The sequence below is a fragment of the Colletotrichum siamense genome (assembly GCF_013390195.1).
Source record: "Colletotrichum siamense strain Cg363 chromosome Unknown KSG_Cg363_contig08, whole genome shotgun sequence".
NCBI lineage: Eukaryota > Fungi > Ascomycota > Sordariomycetes > Glomerellales > Glomerellaceae > Colletotrichum > Colletotrichum siamense.
The window spans coordinates 2,105,949-2,120,537 of NW_023501021.1; the positions used below are offsets into that span (position 1 = coordinate 2,105,949).

General features: G+C 54.1%; 5 protein-coding genes across 5 annotated transcripts; 3 read left to right on the forward strand and 2 right to left on the reverse strand.

The window, feature by feature from the left end:
• Positions 1–499: 499 nt before the first annotated feature.
• Positions 500–3,554, reverse strand: CGCS363_v012148 (1-phosphatidylinositol 4,5-bisphosphate phosphodiesterase 1; the record flags this gene model as incomplete). Its single annotated transcript, XM_036643997.1, has 4 exons — positions 500–671; positions 1,225–2,693; positions 2,749–3,387; positions 3,543–3,554. 4 exons carry the CDS (start codon positions 3,552–3,554, stop codon positions 500–502), a joined length of 2,292 nt encoding a protein of 763 aa, XP_036490244.1.
• Positions 3,555–5,766: 2,212 nt separating this feature from the next.
• Positions 5,767–6,840, forward strand: CGCS363_v012149 (uncharacterized protein; the record flags this gene model as incomplete). Its single annotated transcript, XM_036643998.1, has 1 exon — positions 5,767–6,840. One exon carries the CDS (start codon positions 5,767–5,769, stop codon positions 6,838–6,840), a length of 1,074 nt encoding a protein of 357 aa, XP_036490245.1.
• A 198-nt stretch (positions 6,841–7,038) lies between these two features.
• CGCS363_v012150 (Signal recognition particle receptor subunit alpha-like protein) lies at positions 7,039–9,213 on the reverse strand (the record flags this gene model as incomplete). The annotated part of the gene is made up of 4 exons (XM_036643999.1): positions 7,039–7,284; positions 7,342–8,576; positions 8,642–8,927; positions 8,989–9,213. 4 exons carry the CDS (start codon positions 9,211–9,213, stop codon positions 7,039–7,041), a joined length of 1,992 nt encoding a protein of 663 aa, XP_036490649.1.
• A 545-nt stretch (positions 9,214–9,758) lies between these two features.
• hrf1 (Protein transport protein yif1) lies at positions 9,759–10,866 on the forward strand (the record flags this gene model as incomplete). The annotated part of the gene is made up of 3 exons (XM_036644000.1): positions 9,759–10,031; positions 10,121–10,648; positions 10,702–10,866. The coding sequence occupies 3 exons, from the start codon at positions 9,759–9,761 to the stop codon at positions 10,864–10,866; spliced, it is 966 nt and encodes a 321-aa protein (XP_036490647.1).
• Positions 10,867–11,868: 1,002 nt separating this feature from the next.
• On the forward strand, positions 11,869–12,716 carry CGCS363_v012152 (PXMP2/4 family protein 3; the record flags this gene model as incomplete). The annotated part of the gene is made up of 3 exons (XM_036644001.1): positions 11,869–11,967; positions 12,071–12,150; positions 12,206–12,716. 3 exons carry the CDS (start codon positions 11,869–11,871, stop codon positions 12,714–12,716), a joined length of 690 nt encoding a protein of 229 aa, XP_036490960.1.
• Between the last annotated feature and the right edge of the window lie 1,873 nt (positions 12,717–14,589).

The following is a 14,589-nucleotide window of genomic DNA, read 5'->3' on the forward strand; positions in this document are numbered from 1 at the left end:
AAAGAAAAAGATGTGGACTAAGAAATAATCCCCGAGAGTCCCATGTACAAGGTAAGTCTCACAAAAGGGATGGAGGAAAAACAAAAAGAAGAAACGAGTTCCTGGCCCCCATCAGGAAATGCGATGAACAGTGACGGTGTCAGACACCAAAAGAAAAGGTCTAGGGTTGTCGGCAAACAGGTATCGACCAGAAACAAAACGCCCCCACAAACGCCCATGCCCCCAAGAGTTTTTTTTCTGTGCCCTAGGTATCGAATCAAAAAAAATCAAAATAAAAAGTAGACCAAGGAAAAGAAGAGGCGAGATGAGACAAAAGAAACGTCCCCCATGACCTTTTCGTCTCCTGAAAAGGAAGTTGCTCTGCTGCGAGATGGGCTCATCTGATCGGATCTCAGACCTGCCAACTTCTGAGACACTGCACTCATGATTGCTGACAAAAACATGAGCCGAGGACGGGTCTTATTGCAAATCATGAAGAAGGGAGCTCTTGTTGTTTTGCTCATCGCACGTCCTTGTCGATCCTGACAAGGAGCTTGCCGCCTTCAATCGGGCGGCCCTTGGTATCCATGAGCTTGATGAAGCGGTACCCAGGTTGAAGACGGTCGAGCCGGATACACGCCCATGACAGCAATTCGTCGCCGCCGAGGAGTGGATCGTTCTCGATCTTGAATCTGTGATTGGGAACCAAGGTCAGCCAGGAAACTTTTTTCACAACTCGAATACGAAAGCATGGAAAGACGGATCTCGTCGGATGTCAGATGTCATGAATATGTGTCATGCCGTCAACGGTGCGGTGTGCAGCGGCCCGACCTGTCAACACGGGCCGCCACAGCTGCTTGACGCTTCCTTGGCGAGCGAGTATTGGCGGCTGGCGGCTCGCGACGGGAGCTTGACAGTCGCGGTGACACGACGCAGGAAAAGAGTCTCGGCAACTGCGGTCGCACGGCATCTTCCACCTTTGTGTGCTTATGACGCGAGCGCGACGGGCCACTGCATCTCGTCCGAGGATGGATCAGACCATCAGGTCTGTGTTCATCGTATCTCAGAGGGTACACCATCCGCAAGAGCACACCACCTGACGGTCGGACACGCTGCAGGTGCGGAAGGATAGGCGCGGAGCCGCGCGACAGAGACTCTCGTCGGGTCGCGTATCGTCAAGAGTAGGTGTGACAACGACGTGGCGGTGAAGGGAAAGTGAAAGTGACTAAAGAAAGAAGATCTTACCTGACGAAACTGAGCTCCTGCACGACTCTCGAGACCTTCGGGAACTTCAATCGCGCTCCACCTTCCCACTCAGGATGGTCCGTCTTCTTCGAACTGGTCTTGAGTTTGAAGTCGTCTTCATCGGCTGCTTTTCCATTGACTGCCCCAATCTCGACGTGGAGTTCGCACTTGACAAAAGGGCGTAGGTTCTTGCCGTTGCGGCTACTGTCGCTGTCCGATGAGCTAGGCACCCAGATATGCTGACCCGCAATGATTGTAACGACGAGATCTAGGTCACCCTGCGGCGCGGCATCGACCTCACTCTCAGTGTTCTTGTCAGTGCTGCGGTATCCGACGGGCTTGAGAACCCAGCCCAGCTCGTCTGCGAACATGCCCTCATTCAGCATCATGCCTTCGTCCAGGTACTGCCAGTTGAGCGCGACCATCTGCACACCCTTCCGCCAGAATGGGCTGGGGTCGGGGTTTGAGCTGTCAACGCGGGTGCCGTTGGGGAAGGCTCGCATGAAGAAGTTCTTGTTGTGAGCAAACATCTCACGGGCTTTGGTCGTGTGAAGCTCGAGAATCTTGCTCTCACTTATCGAGAAGATGTGTCCAGGCTTCTTAGCGGCAGGCGTCTCAAAACTTTTAAAGTGCTCACTATGCGTGTAGATCGCCAGGTTGCTCAGTGCCGTGGCGATGTCGGATTTGGGGTTATGTTGGACCGGGGCTGCCGCCGGTGCGATGGTCCGTTCGTCTTCGGAGCTTGAGGCATCCTCATCATTGGCGTGGACCATTGATAAAGCCGTGGTGCTGGGAGGCACCTCGATCTTGTGAGGTGCTTTCTTGACCTTGATCATGATCTTTCTCTTCATCTCCTCAAGTTTAGGAAGACGGAAGCGTGGGTCGATACCTTCGCACGACTTGTCTACCAGCATCTCACCCCACTCTTCCTTCATGATCTTGACCATGACATTCTGTTGCTCAATATCCGCGTGAACCTCGAGACTAATAATCAGTGGCAGTTCATTGGTCTCAAATGCAGACTCGCGGACAGCCTGGCAGACTTCCCGGAACCCACAAGGAGTTGTCAAGGTCCAACCATGGGTGACGATGGGTTCATCTTTCGGGTACGGTGGGCGATATTTGCTTGGAGTGGGTGATGTAGGCCGCAGAGTTTCATTCAGAGATTCGACCGAGGCACTTGGGCCAAGAACAGTGGTGCTGTCGGATGGTCCCAAGGACCTGGGGGCAGTGGCTGCACTGGCTGCACTGGCATTCCTCCTGTGACTATGCTCGTGTATGCTTCGCTCGCTGCCAATCAGCTCTTCGACATGCTCCTTCAGACTAGCCGCAACATTGGGGAACGACGAGCCAGAAAGGTTCCGGGAATGCTCAGGCTTGGGCGACCGGCTTCGCTCCTGGCCCGTCGTGATCGGAGTGTCTCCATTCCAAACATCAATCTCGATACATCGGCAACCTTTGCGGAGGACCTGGAATTAAATGTGAGCATGGTCAACTTTTGCATCAATGCCAACCAGTACATACTGTTTTGTAAGCCTCCGGATCGCTCGTGGAAGCTAATTGGTTTCCGACCAGGTAAGTATTGTGGCTACTGCTGATGAAATAGTTCGATAGCGGTCGACTGATGTCTTTGTCTTCTGGATTCAACGGTCGGGTGGCTTCCAGGCCGTACTTCTTCCACCAAAACTCGAAGAACTCGGGCCATGTGTATCTCTCCTTATCTTCGGGCAGGACATCGTCGGCATCGGTTTCGCCTTGCACAGAATCTAGGAATGCGACAAATTGCTCGCGAGTGACGAACGGCGAGCGTGATATCGAGGAGCGGCGGGATCGGATGTCGTCGAAGACCTTCTTGAGGCGGTTCTGGATGGCAAGACTGCCGTCGAACGCGGGAGGGTCCGAGGAAGTGGTGTGGAGGTCTTTGGGGTCGACGGAGGAGAATGAGGGCTCGGTAGCACCGTCGACATTGGTAATGTTGATTCGGGGTGTTTGCGGCGTCATTCGGAAGTGGGAGCCCTTGTCGGTAGGTGCAAGCAAAGTTGTGAAGCCGACCATCTTCCTAAGGGCGCCTTCTGAGGCCTTGTTGGTGTTGTTGAAGAGGGGCATCGTGAAGGTGCGCTTCTTGGGCGCCCTTTCGTCACCAGGAGCCTTTCGGCGTCGGAGCTGCAAGAGGCGTCAGTTGGAATTTGCACTTCGTGCATTGAAGAAGTGTAGGTTGGCAAAGTCCGAAGCCACTGGGAAAGGGTGCGATTGAAGGCAGGGTCTGGGCGGGAGCCTCGAAACAGGGCGCGGAACATCAGACGGAGTGGCAGACGTACGTAGAGACACATGATGAACTAGCTTCGGCGGCTATACAGCACACCCCTCTCTTTGTGGTCTTTCTCTGGTGTTTTTGCGTTTCGAAGGATCGGGTTATTCGCGTGTCAATTGGCGAAGGAGGGGCGTTTTTAGGGTCCTGCTCGGCAGCCTTCTCTGGTGCTAGAGGCAGAGGTTGTGGCTTCGCAGTCGTGAGTAGGGAGGTCAAGCCATTGGAGAATTAACGGGAGCCCATTAGGAGGAGGTAAAGACGCAGGAATAAGCTGAAGCTGAGATAGAACTGCAGTTTCTAGGTAAGAGAAGTTCGAGGATTGAAAGTAAAGGCAAAGTGAGGTAAGGCATGGTGGAGGAACAGCGGGAGCAATTTGAACGGGGAGAGTGGAAGCGTGGTTATGCATGTCAGCAACAGCTGAAGACATGGGGAGGGGGGACAGCCTCGTCCGGTGGTGTAGCCAGTGGCCAATGGGATCCAGCCAGCACTGCCCCGATGGTCTGGATCCCTGCCGAGGGTGGTCCCCTCTGCCCTGCCAGTGGTCCCAGTGATCCCAGCGCTGCTGTTTAGCGTCGCGCTCCCTACCTCTCCAGTGAGACCGTGACTCTCGGTAACGCACATAGGGCAGTCCAAGGCAAGCAATTTTGGGCGGGCCATGACGGAACCACCCCATTTCTCCCCTGAATCCATAAGTTCTGTTTCGTTCTCCATGTTTTCCTTATGCTGGAGCCTGGAGCCTGGTTTGCTGTTATTGACTTTCCTGTGCAAACACGGCAGAGTCGAGTCCCCTGAATTTGTGTAAGGAATTTCGCCTGCTTCATCAACGCGTGCGGTCGCATATTTCTGCCATTGGGAGCTGATGCTGCTGTTGTCAGACGAGTGTGCCACCGAGAATGCCCTGTCGCTGCACGAGGCATCATTGGCCAGCGACCTGAAATGTTTACTGTTTGTGTCCTGCATGCACAGTGACAAGGCAGCGCTGTTTTGGGGGCGGAGTCTGCTGTGATGTCCATCCCGCTGCATCGCGACGTGGAGCGTCACACTCGATGCCTAGAATCGAAGGGAGACCAAGACAACCGAACCTCCACAGCAGAGGAGGCAGGGCTTGCGTTTGGACCCCAAATCGCAGCTTGCCCTGTTCTGTCATGCCAGAGCCCTGCTCCCGCGTCATTGGGTGTTGGCACCAAGCTGTCCGTAACTCACGGAGCCCGAGAGGGCGGCCGGCGGCGAGCGTTGGCCTCACGGATTGGCCGAGGACCCGCGAAAGTCATTTCCAAACTAGTGGTCTTGCCGTCCTAAATTTGTCGTCTTGGAGAGTGCCAGAGCGATTCGATACGGGAGGGTGGCCAGGCATAACGGTTCGGCCCCACCATCCATACGAGATTACATAACTTACTTATGAACCGTTCACTTGTTTGAGCTTCTGTACTGACTACCTTATGCACGGTAGCCAAGTGCCGATCAATATACTGGCAGAAAGGGGCCTCGTCAAAGGCGCAAACCCTCGCCAAAATTCCTCGTACATACCACGCGTGTGATGAACACTTTTAAGCAACCTACACAAAGCATCTTGTATTAGCTTCTGTTCATCCGTGCTCGGTTTTCAAGAGACGCGGTTGCTCCACTCCGGTCCGGGCCGTTGCTCGGCTTCGGCGCTGGGTGATTCGGCGCCAAGCGACTGTGGGTCAGCGGTCTGGTCGCGGTCCGGGATACCTGCAGTAGCGCTCCGAACCCCACGAGCTTCTTCGACGTCTCACATCCATCCATACATCTAATGAAAGATGGTGTCACTACGCAGTATGGTACTAAGGAATTAAGATAGATGACACCCGAGAGCTGTTCGGGGAATTTTGACACTATCAAATTAAGACATTGTTGCTCACCAGCTATCTTGTACGGAGAAAACTATCCGTGGCTCCGCTGTCTGCGGAGGTAAACTTCCTGTACAATTGACTATAAGAAAGACTCGAAGAGAAAACAAAAAAAAGAGACGATGCAAAACATCTCATCGTGTATCACGAAGGCCTGTTAGCTCGGGGGCACTTTTTTCCACGCTGGACACCTTTACGGCTCAAGTCCTCCAAAAGTTTGTACACACCTTTGTGTTCCAAATATACTCTGAGATTTCTCAAAGTAATTTCTCTCTTTCTTATTTCATGTTTGCATATCCATATCCCGTGCTTGACCCTGCTGAGAGTAGCAACACATACGAGTTTCACTCGGCGTACATAGACATGTCGACACAATCATTCCCTCTATTCCCCAAACTCCCCCAGGAGCTTCGAGACCAGATCTGGAGCGACGCCGTCCGCCCCATCAACCCAGGCCACGGCGGCGTTCACTTCTTCACCGTCTTCAACCCCACACATGCCGACGAAAAGTTCAGGAAACATCTCGTCGTCCAGCAGACGGGTTACGATTCGTATCGCGGCGAGTTCGCCCCTATACTTGGCGCACCGACATCGCAAGACAACAGATCGCTGCCGTCGTGGACTGTTGGCAACTCGTCGACATACGCAACCGATTTTGGTCTCTGGACCGCCTGTAGAGACTCCTACAAAGCTATCTACAGGGGATACGACCGGCCCGGACGGGACTTGATTCAGAGAATCAGCCCCCTTGGAGGCTTTTATAGCTGGCTCTCACAGAGAGAAGACGCCAAGGACTTGCCTGTGACATTCTCTGCGGCAAATGGTGACAGCAGCCCTGTGCACCTGACGGTTCTCCCGTTGCGCGACCTCTTTGTGCTCCGACGTTTCGAGGACGTAGGAAGTATTTCCTACACTCTGCGGAATGCGCCCTTCGCCTCCCCGGTATTTGGATACGACGGGGTCACTCACGTTGCGGTCGAGTTCGATCCACAGTGGAGTGTGGAAGGAGTTACACAGTACAGGAACAACGCCGAAATTACGAACGTGAGATACTGGGCGTATCAGGCACTCTCCCAGGCCATCTGGAGCCAAATAAGGTGGTTCCAGTACCTGTGGGTGGTGGACTACAGGTTACGCTTGAAGGCTGGTGTTTTTGACCCGGAGAAGCGAGCCGCACTTTGGGAGTCGGATTTCGAAGAGCAATTCGTCTTCGAGGGCCAAGGGTGCAGATATTACGCTGTGCCGAGGGAAAATCCCCAAGACTTTTGTGAATATCGCGACGGCCTTGAACCGTCAAACCCCGTGTGGCGAGTCAATGGTGCATTGGACGGGTCAGCTATCATGTCCGGTGTTTGTCTTCGTTATCCACATCTGTACGGCGAAAGATCTCTGCGGCCTCACGAGACGATCGGGACGTTGGTTTGCGAATATAACTGATGACAACTGGGGTTAAGTTTAGAGTTAGCGCATGTATTTTTGGTGACCTCACTGCGGGATTTCACAATTGCATAAATCGCAAGACGCAAGGGCTCAGTTGTTCGGGGTATCATTAGGTCTCCAGAGGAAACCGTGTTGATCTCATTGAATTCGTATTAGAAAGACGTATAAAATTATATCCCATTACCACTTATCGAATCAAGAGCTGCTGAGGAGCTTCTCGACAGCCCATTTCACAGAGAAATTCCTCAAGTCGGAGTAGTGCTGACCAACGCCGACAAATAGGACAGGGACGTTAGTTGCGTGAACGAGACTGACCAGAGTGCCAACCATGTTGCCCACGGTATCGCACTTTGAGATGATGAATCCATCGAGAGAGCGAACGGCGCCAAAGGCGGCGTTGAAGTTGCGTGCTTGCGCTACCGAGTCGGTTCCGACAAGGGCCTTTTCACATTGTCAGTTATACGATTGCAAATATTTTTAGTGGCAAAGGGCTCTCACCTCTCCAACCATGAGAATCTTATCGGGTTGAGCAAATTTGGCAAACTTCTCCAGAGAAGACATAAGACGCTGATCGTTGTGTCTGCGTCCAGCGGTATCGATGAGGACGACATCGAAACCTTCCTGGCCTGCAAAAGAGACAGCGTCGCGGGCGACAGTGGCGGCGTCCTTGCCGTAACCCTTCTGGTACAGCTCAACGCGGCCTCCCTCACGAGAAGTGAGCTCCTTCAGGTTGCGGACATGGACTGCCAGTTGCTCGACGGCGCCAGAACGGAACGTATCTCCAGCGGCAATCAGGACCTTGTACTTATTCTGGAGGAGGAAGAAACAAATCTTCGACAGGTTGGTGGACTTTCCAACACCGTTGACGCCAACAATAGAGATGACGTAGGGGCGAGCCTTGCGCAGTGTGGTCGCGGGCGGGGCGGTGATAGCATCAATCTCGCGGAGCAGGTCGAGAGAAGAAGTAGGGGTGAGCATCTTGGTCAAGGAAGCCTCCATTGCGGACTGGATCTTGGTGTTAATGCTCTCGAAGCTGCCTGTCTTCACACCAAGTAGTTCCTTTTCGACGCCCTCACACAGGCGGATTGCGGCCTCGCGCGCGACATTCTTCTTGAGAAGGTGCTCCTCCATGCCCTTCATTGCCTTGTCGAGGTCGGCCTTCGTAAGAGTCTTGCCTCCCACAACATTGCGGAACAGGCCTCCGATCGTGCTGAGTCCGGTGCCGATAAGTCCGCTCGAAGCTTCGGTCGAAGAGTCCGTCTTGGACTGCGCGGATGCGAGAATGTTGTGGACTTCGTCGTCGAGATCCTTAAGGATGAACTGGCCCTTGGAAGTCTTGTTGCCCCATGTCGAGGCGTCGACATGCTCAAGAGCGGAGGAGCGCGCGGCGGTCCCCTCGGCCTCGGAGTCACTAGTTGCCGATCTCGGAGCAGCCGAGTAGTCAAGCTGGACATCGTCTTCCTCATCCGCCAAACCATCAGCATCCCACTTGCGGCCTTTCTTCGTCGAAGATCGGGTTGCTGGCCGGGGCCTTCTGCCAGAGGATTCGTCACCGGAGGAAGCAGCGACAACTCCTGGGTTTTGCGCCTTGCGGGCACGACGGGACATTTTCGCGGCAGGGCCAGGCTTGCCGACCACGACGCCAGGAGTCGAGGGTCGGGACGTGTTCGGCGTAATAATCGGGGTCGATTCGTTCGTGGAAGCGCCGCCGTTTGCGCCGTTGATACCACGTCCTAGAGTATGTATTTAGCTTTGTGTTGCCCCGCGGGAAATAGGGGTATGTAGGCCAGTTGCTTACCCCTGTAATGAAGACCAGAGGGAAGTGGAGGCTCATCGCCGAGGTTTCCAGACAGTGTCTCGTCCTCCTTAGCGAAGTCGGCGTCCGAGATGTTGGAGTCACCCTTGGGGCCTGTCGTTTCCAGCTCGCGCATCTGCTGGTCGAAGTACTCGTCGAACTTGTTACACTCCACTAGTGTTGTGTGAGGCTTCGTCAGTTGTTCGCCGTATAGATCCACGAAAATCGTCTTGATGTTGTCGACCAGCTTGTCAATCCACGACAGGTGAAGTAGAGATCTGTAGACGGCCTGCCCGCGCGCGGTTCTGTCAGCATGTCGTTTGTCGCCTGGGGATATCAAGAGTTCTCACCACAAAGATGACACCTAGTTCCTTGACAAAGGTATACCGAAGAGTGTGCTGGTCGCGCTTGTACGGTGGGTTGCTGGCAGCAGACTGGCTAGACGCAGCGCCGGCCTTTTCCTCGATGAAGACATCGGAAATGAAGTTGTTGATGACGGACGGGTTGACCGGCGCATATGTCCTTGACCAAAGGACCACACCTGATGTGGTCAGGATTTCGAAAGTGTCCAACATGATGGTTCGCAAACTTCTGTTCCTGAGATCGCGGCGTAATCTGGCAATTGGGCGACTGGCGACAGGTAGAGGGAGAGGGGGAGCTGAGTTGGAGGCGAACTTCCTAGACGATCCAGAAAGTTGGCCTGTGGCGCAGACGGGGACCGATAAGACGGATCGGCCGATAACTTTCGCAATTGATGGTCCCTCAAGGTATCGATAAGCCATCGGAGGTTGGGATAATCCGTGACGGGCTTTTGGCACTGTACAGACGCGCGAAATTGCCATATCAGAACGGTGCGAATATCAGAGCTCCCAAACGAACCCACGCCGATGACATGCGCTGAAGTAAACACATTTCCATAAGGTACCGCTGCAGCTCCATCCACAACCTTGCCTGCGCCCCCCGTCACAGACGACTTCCAAAAGGGAGGCATCCCACTTGCAAGCCCGCGACAACGCAACTGCTCGACTCGAATCCGCGGTCTTCTCCCTCGAAAATCGAACGAGTTTTCGCCCGTACACCAAGCAGATTATTGCATCGATTGCCCAACAGCTAGCCCATCATGCAGCGCCCTCAAACATACGGCCAGTCGCCTCCTCTGCACCACCCCGTACCCCAGCATGTCTCGACCGTTCCCCAGCTGCGCTCGCCGCCTCCCCCAGTGTCGCAAACGCAATCGCAGCAAAGCTACGGCAGCCCGTACCAGCAGCAGGGCGGCTCAAGCGGAAACGTCTTTGGAGCATACGGACAGTTCATGAATGACCCTACGGCGCAAGTTGCAGCACAATTCGGGCAGACGGCCTTCAAGCATGGTCAGGAGTACATGGAACAGAACGTACGTTGATTCTCGGCCCTCGGCATCGAGAGTACACGTCGCGAAGCCTCGTTACAGTTGCAACAGACCCCAGAGCTAACCGCTACTAGTTTAACCGATACGTCAACGTAAATGCCCTGAAGCACTACTTCAACGTCTCCAACTCCTATGTCATCAACAAGCTATTCCTCGTCCTCTTCCCCTGGAGGCACAAGCCATGGTCGCGCAAGCAGTCTGTGGGACCCAGCGGCCAGGAGGGGTGGTACCTGCCGCCGCGCGACGACATCAACAGCCCCGACATGTACATCCCCGTCATGGCGGTTGTGACATACATCCTCCTGTCCACCCTCATCGCCGGTCTCCGTGGACAGTTCCAGCCGGAGCTCCTTGGATACACGGCGTCAACGGCCCTTGTCATCGTGGTGGCTGAGATTTTGGGCCTCAAGCTGGGTTGCTATCTGTTGGGCATTTCGAACGATTCGCAGCTCTACGACCTGATCGCGTACTCTGGCTACAAGTTTGTCGGCATTATTGTGACCGTTGCTGTGGCGGAGATCTTTAACGGGGGCCAGGGTACCGGCGGCTGGGTCGGGTGGTCGGTGTTCATTTACACCTTCCTGGCCAACTCCCTGTTCCTGGTGTGTAAACCAAGCTCTCTACTGATGGACATGAGGACTAATAACACCTTCAGATGCGCTCTTTGAAATACGTCCTGCTTCCTGAGAACTCGGCAAATGGCGCCGGTCCTATGCAGACTGGCGATTCCCGGGCCAAGCGAAACCAGAGGACACAGTTTCTGTTTTTCTACTCATACATCGTTCAGCTGCTCTTTATGTGGATCCTGTCTAGACCTTAAATCCACGTCACGCCGTTCTTCCGGAACTCAAAAAGACCACGTCAAAAAGGTGTCATGGAAAGGAGTCAAGGTGCGCCAGGGAGCATGGAAAAATGGAAAAGAGGACACATAGAGGAAGGGATTTGCCGGCCACAAGAGGCGCATGGCTATGGCCGATGCGACCCGACATACCAGGCTGAGCTGTACGATTATGCGACACGTCACTTTGTTGAGCGCGCAGGTGTTTGTTTGGTGTTCTCATAGATGTTCGTCGCGTCGGGGAAGGCCTTGTGCCACGCTGAGGGATGACCAAGAGCTCATTCCCTGCAGCATAAGGGTCGTCATGACCAGGAACAGGCCGCGACACAGGTATTTAAAAACAATACTATTCAAAGCCGAAATCTACGTTCAATGCAAGTCTTGGTGGTGATCTGCAGTGCAGGGTCGCATTGTATATCGTGGCCCGAAGGTCATGCAAGTGCCCTGGACAATGGCGTACACCCGACAGGCAGCCGCGCGGTAGGCCAAAGGCGTAGCTTGACACGTCAAGCTTATTCTTCAAGCTGTTTGTTTGTAAGCTTGACTCGGATAGCTGTCACAATCGCCCCGCAATTGGGCGTAGCTCATGCCCCCCATTCGCCAACCCGAACTTCGGCCGGCCAACTCCACAAACCGGGGCACGTTGTCCTCCCTCACCCCGCCAAATGCTCGACTTCCGGTCCTAGATCCCGTCTTCCCTGTGGTTGGTCCTGCTGACGCGAGTACATAGACTTCCCACGGGAACCTCTTGACCACAATCTGTCCAACTTCGCCTCGCTTTTTGCACTTTAAAAACGACTGCCTCACAAGCATTTCGGGTTTACACACTTCTTGTGTCTCGACGCTTATCAACGACGTCATCAGAAACCGAGAAACGTGAACCGGGCCGGCCGCATATCGACATCGGTTCTTATCAACTTCAACCATTCACCAAGAAAGACCACTCTCACAGTCTCGGAATAGCTGCACACTCACGTCGCGACCATGGCTCTTCCTCCGATTGTGAATGCGACGCTGCAGTCCGCAGTCCTCGCCGGTACCTCAAATTTGTTGGCGCAGGCACTGACGGCCTACCGAACCGATGTATGAAATCCGCATTGGGACTCACCCGCATCGTGCCGCGATGCGAAGCTATCACTTCAAGGGCGTCTGAGCCTGCGTTTTCAGTGCTGATTAATGTGACCAGAGCCAACTCGTCATCGACTGGGTTCCCGTCTTCCAGTTCATCATGAACGCGGTGGTGTGCACGCCGCCGAACTTCATGTGGTGAGTTTTCTCATACTACCCAACCCCCCTTCTCAGACTTCTGACAATGTCACAGGCAAGATCTCCTCGAGCAGAGCTTCCCAGCCTACCACGTCTCCCCCACCAAGGACGCCATCGCCTCCGCGGCCGCCAACGACGAGAAGGAACTCGACCGCGAGGCCCGCGACAACAAGCTCGTCGAGCCCAAGCTCAACATCCGCAACACCATCGTCAAGCTGCTCCTCGACCAGACCGTCGGCGCCGCCCTCAACACCCTGGCCTTCAGCATGTTCGTCGGCAGCATCCAGGCCGCCATGGCGCGCCCGGAGCACCTCGCCCACGCGTCTGCCTCGGCCAAGTTCCTCGTCTCGCGCGGCGCCGTCGACTACAGCAAGGTCGACTGGCAGTCCGTTGTGGCCAGGGCCAAGGATGACTTCTGGCCCATCTTCGTCGCTGGACTAAAGCTCTGGCCGATGATCAGCTTTATCAACTTTGTGTTTATCAAGAGCATTGAGGGGAGGAACTTGGTTGGTGCGCTGGCTGGTGTGGTGTGGGGTATCTACATGAGTTTGGTGGCGGCGCAATGAATGGGTTTGGATTCCAGCGAGAGAACACACACATATTCTTGTCAGAGCTGAAGTTTGTCAGCTCAGCACGCCTGTGACGGCAGCATGTAGCGTCGAGAAGGTACTCGTGTCATTCTGGAGCGTTGCCAGGGTAGGATGAGGCGTTTAAGGGGACGGGACCGAAACCTGCGATTATACTTGTTTTACGGATATGTTGGGGGAGTGAGACGTTGAAAAGTGGGAGAGTAGAACAGTCTTCTATACCTTGGTTCTTAGATGATAGACCGAAGACATGCTCAAGCTGAGCTCACATCCAAACGCCTCACAGTGAGTCAGTTGCGGGCGATGGCTTGCGTTTCAGGTCGGAGCTATACGTGTGACCTGATGTACCTCATTGCAGGCACGAGACAGTCGTACGTGAAACCAAGGAACACTTCCCTTCGAAGGCCTGGAATATAAAAACAGCTCGATGCTTGGCCATGCGAGGGCTCCCGAGGCTGCGGTTGTAACTGTAGCAACAATACAAGACGTGGAAATTCAATAGGTCACGAGATGGACAAGTTCTAAGTGGGGTGACATTCAGTCAATCCGAGTACGAAGAACAGAGATGTGCCTCTTTCAGATGGAACATCATTTCGTCTTGGACTTGCGGGATAAAGATCAACTCATATCATGTGAGGACCAGGCACAGTATAAGCATCACACCTTGCAGCCAACCTCGAGCCATAATATTGAACGACTCCAGCGGAGAAGACATCTTGCGATATGGTCCATCGCACCGGAGCCGGGCCCCAAATCCGATAGTTCTCGATGCTGCCATTTTTGGGTGAGACACTCTGGTACGATACGCACTACAAACCGGGATGGTTCTGATGTGCAGGTGAGACTTGAAAATTCTTGCGACGAGAAAACCCCAAGCCAGCATTTGTCTTATTTATGTAGACGCGAATTCCCATCCCCCGAGTCATGATGCTTTCAATCTGCATGTGGTCGCATCCAGGTTTATGAAAATGCCGATACACAGGGGGAAAGAAGCACATGGTCGAAATGCTGTCCTGAGAAGCCATGTGGCTGGCTGAAGGGAGCTTGGTCATCTTTTGAAATGAGACTCATTATTCCTCGTCGGGAGCCTTTGTGAGACGTCAAGTGGTTCCCCGGCTTGGATGACGTTCAATGCCTTGCAGAAGTAAGACATCCCAACTGGCATTCTGTGTAACGTCATTCTTAGGGACTCTGTATTTCACAGTCCGTGATTGGGCCGTTGAACGAAGTAGCCAGGATATGGTGCCCTCCTCACACCTGCGACATTTAGGTTGAAATGTTCCTGACATGGAGAACTCGAGTCGTGCTCATATCGCGGGAAACACACCATCAACGGGCCACATGAGATGGATAGTGGAGATGGGAAGGGTGTTTCTTGGCCGACTGGGCGGGTTCTGCCGATCGATTCGATGCTAGTTTCATATGCTTTAGATGGATGGGGAGTGTGTGGTCCCTTTTTCGGCCAAGTTTTGCGAGGGGAGCAAAACCAACAATACTAACAAGTTGGTTGGGTGGTCGTAGGATGTTAGCGTCGAGTGCGATCTTTGAGCTTGCTCCCGGCCGGTGTGCGATTGGCCATGGAAGTCGTGTCGGTGAGCAGCCGGGCTCGAGGCTCTGATTGGCTCAAGAGACGACTGCAGCCGGCACCTCAACTCTGTTTTTTTCCTTCCCGCTCTCCTTCCACGTTGGGAAACAGGGGGGATGCTGTTTAGGGGGGAGGTGACGTCACGAGCGCAGAGGCCACTTGGGGCTTACATCACACGCATTTCGGGAGCGGGAGGCAGATATGACGACAACGTCCGACCGCATCCCATCAGTGTCTCTCCTATGTTTTCAGCTGCGTGAGGCTGAG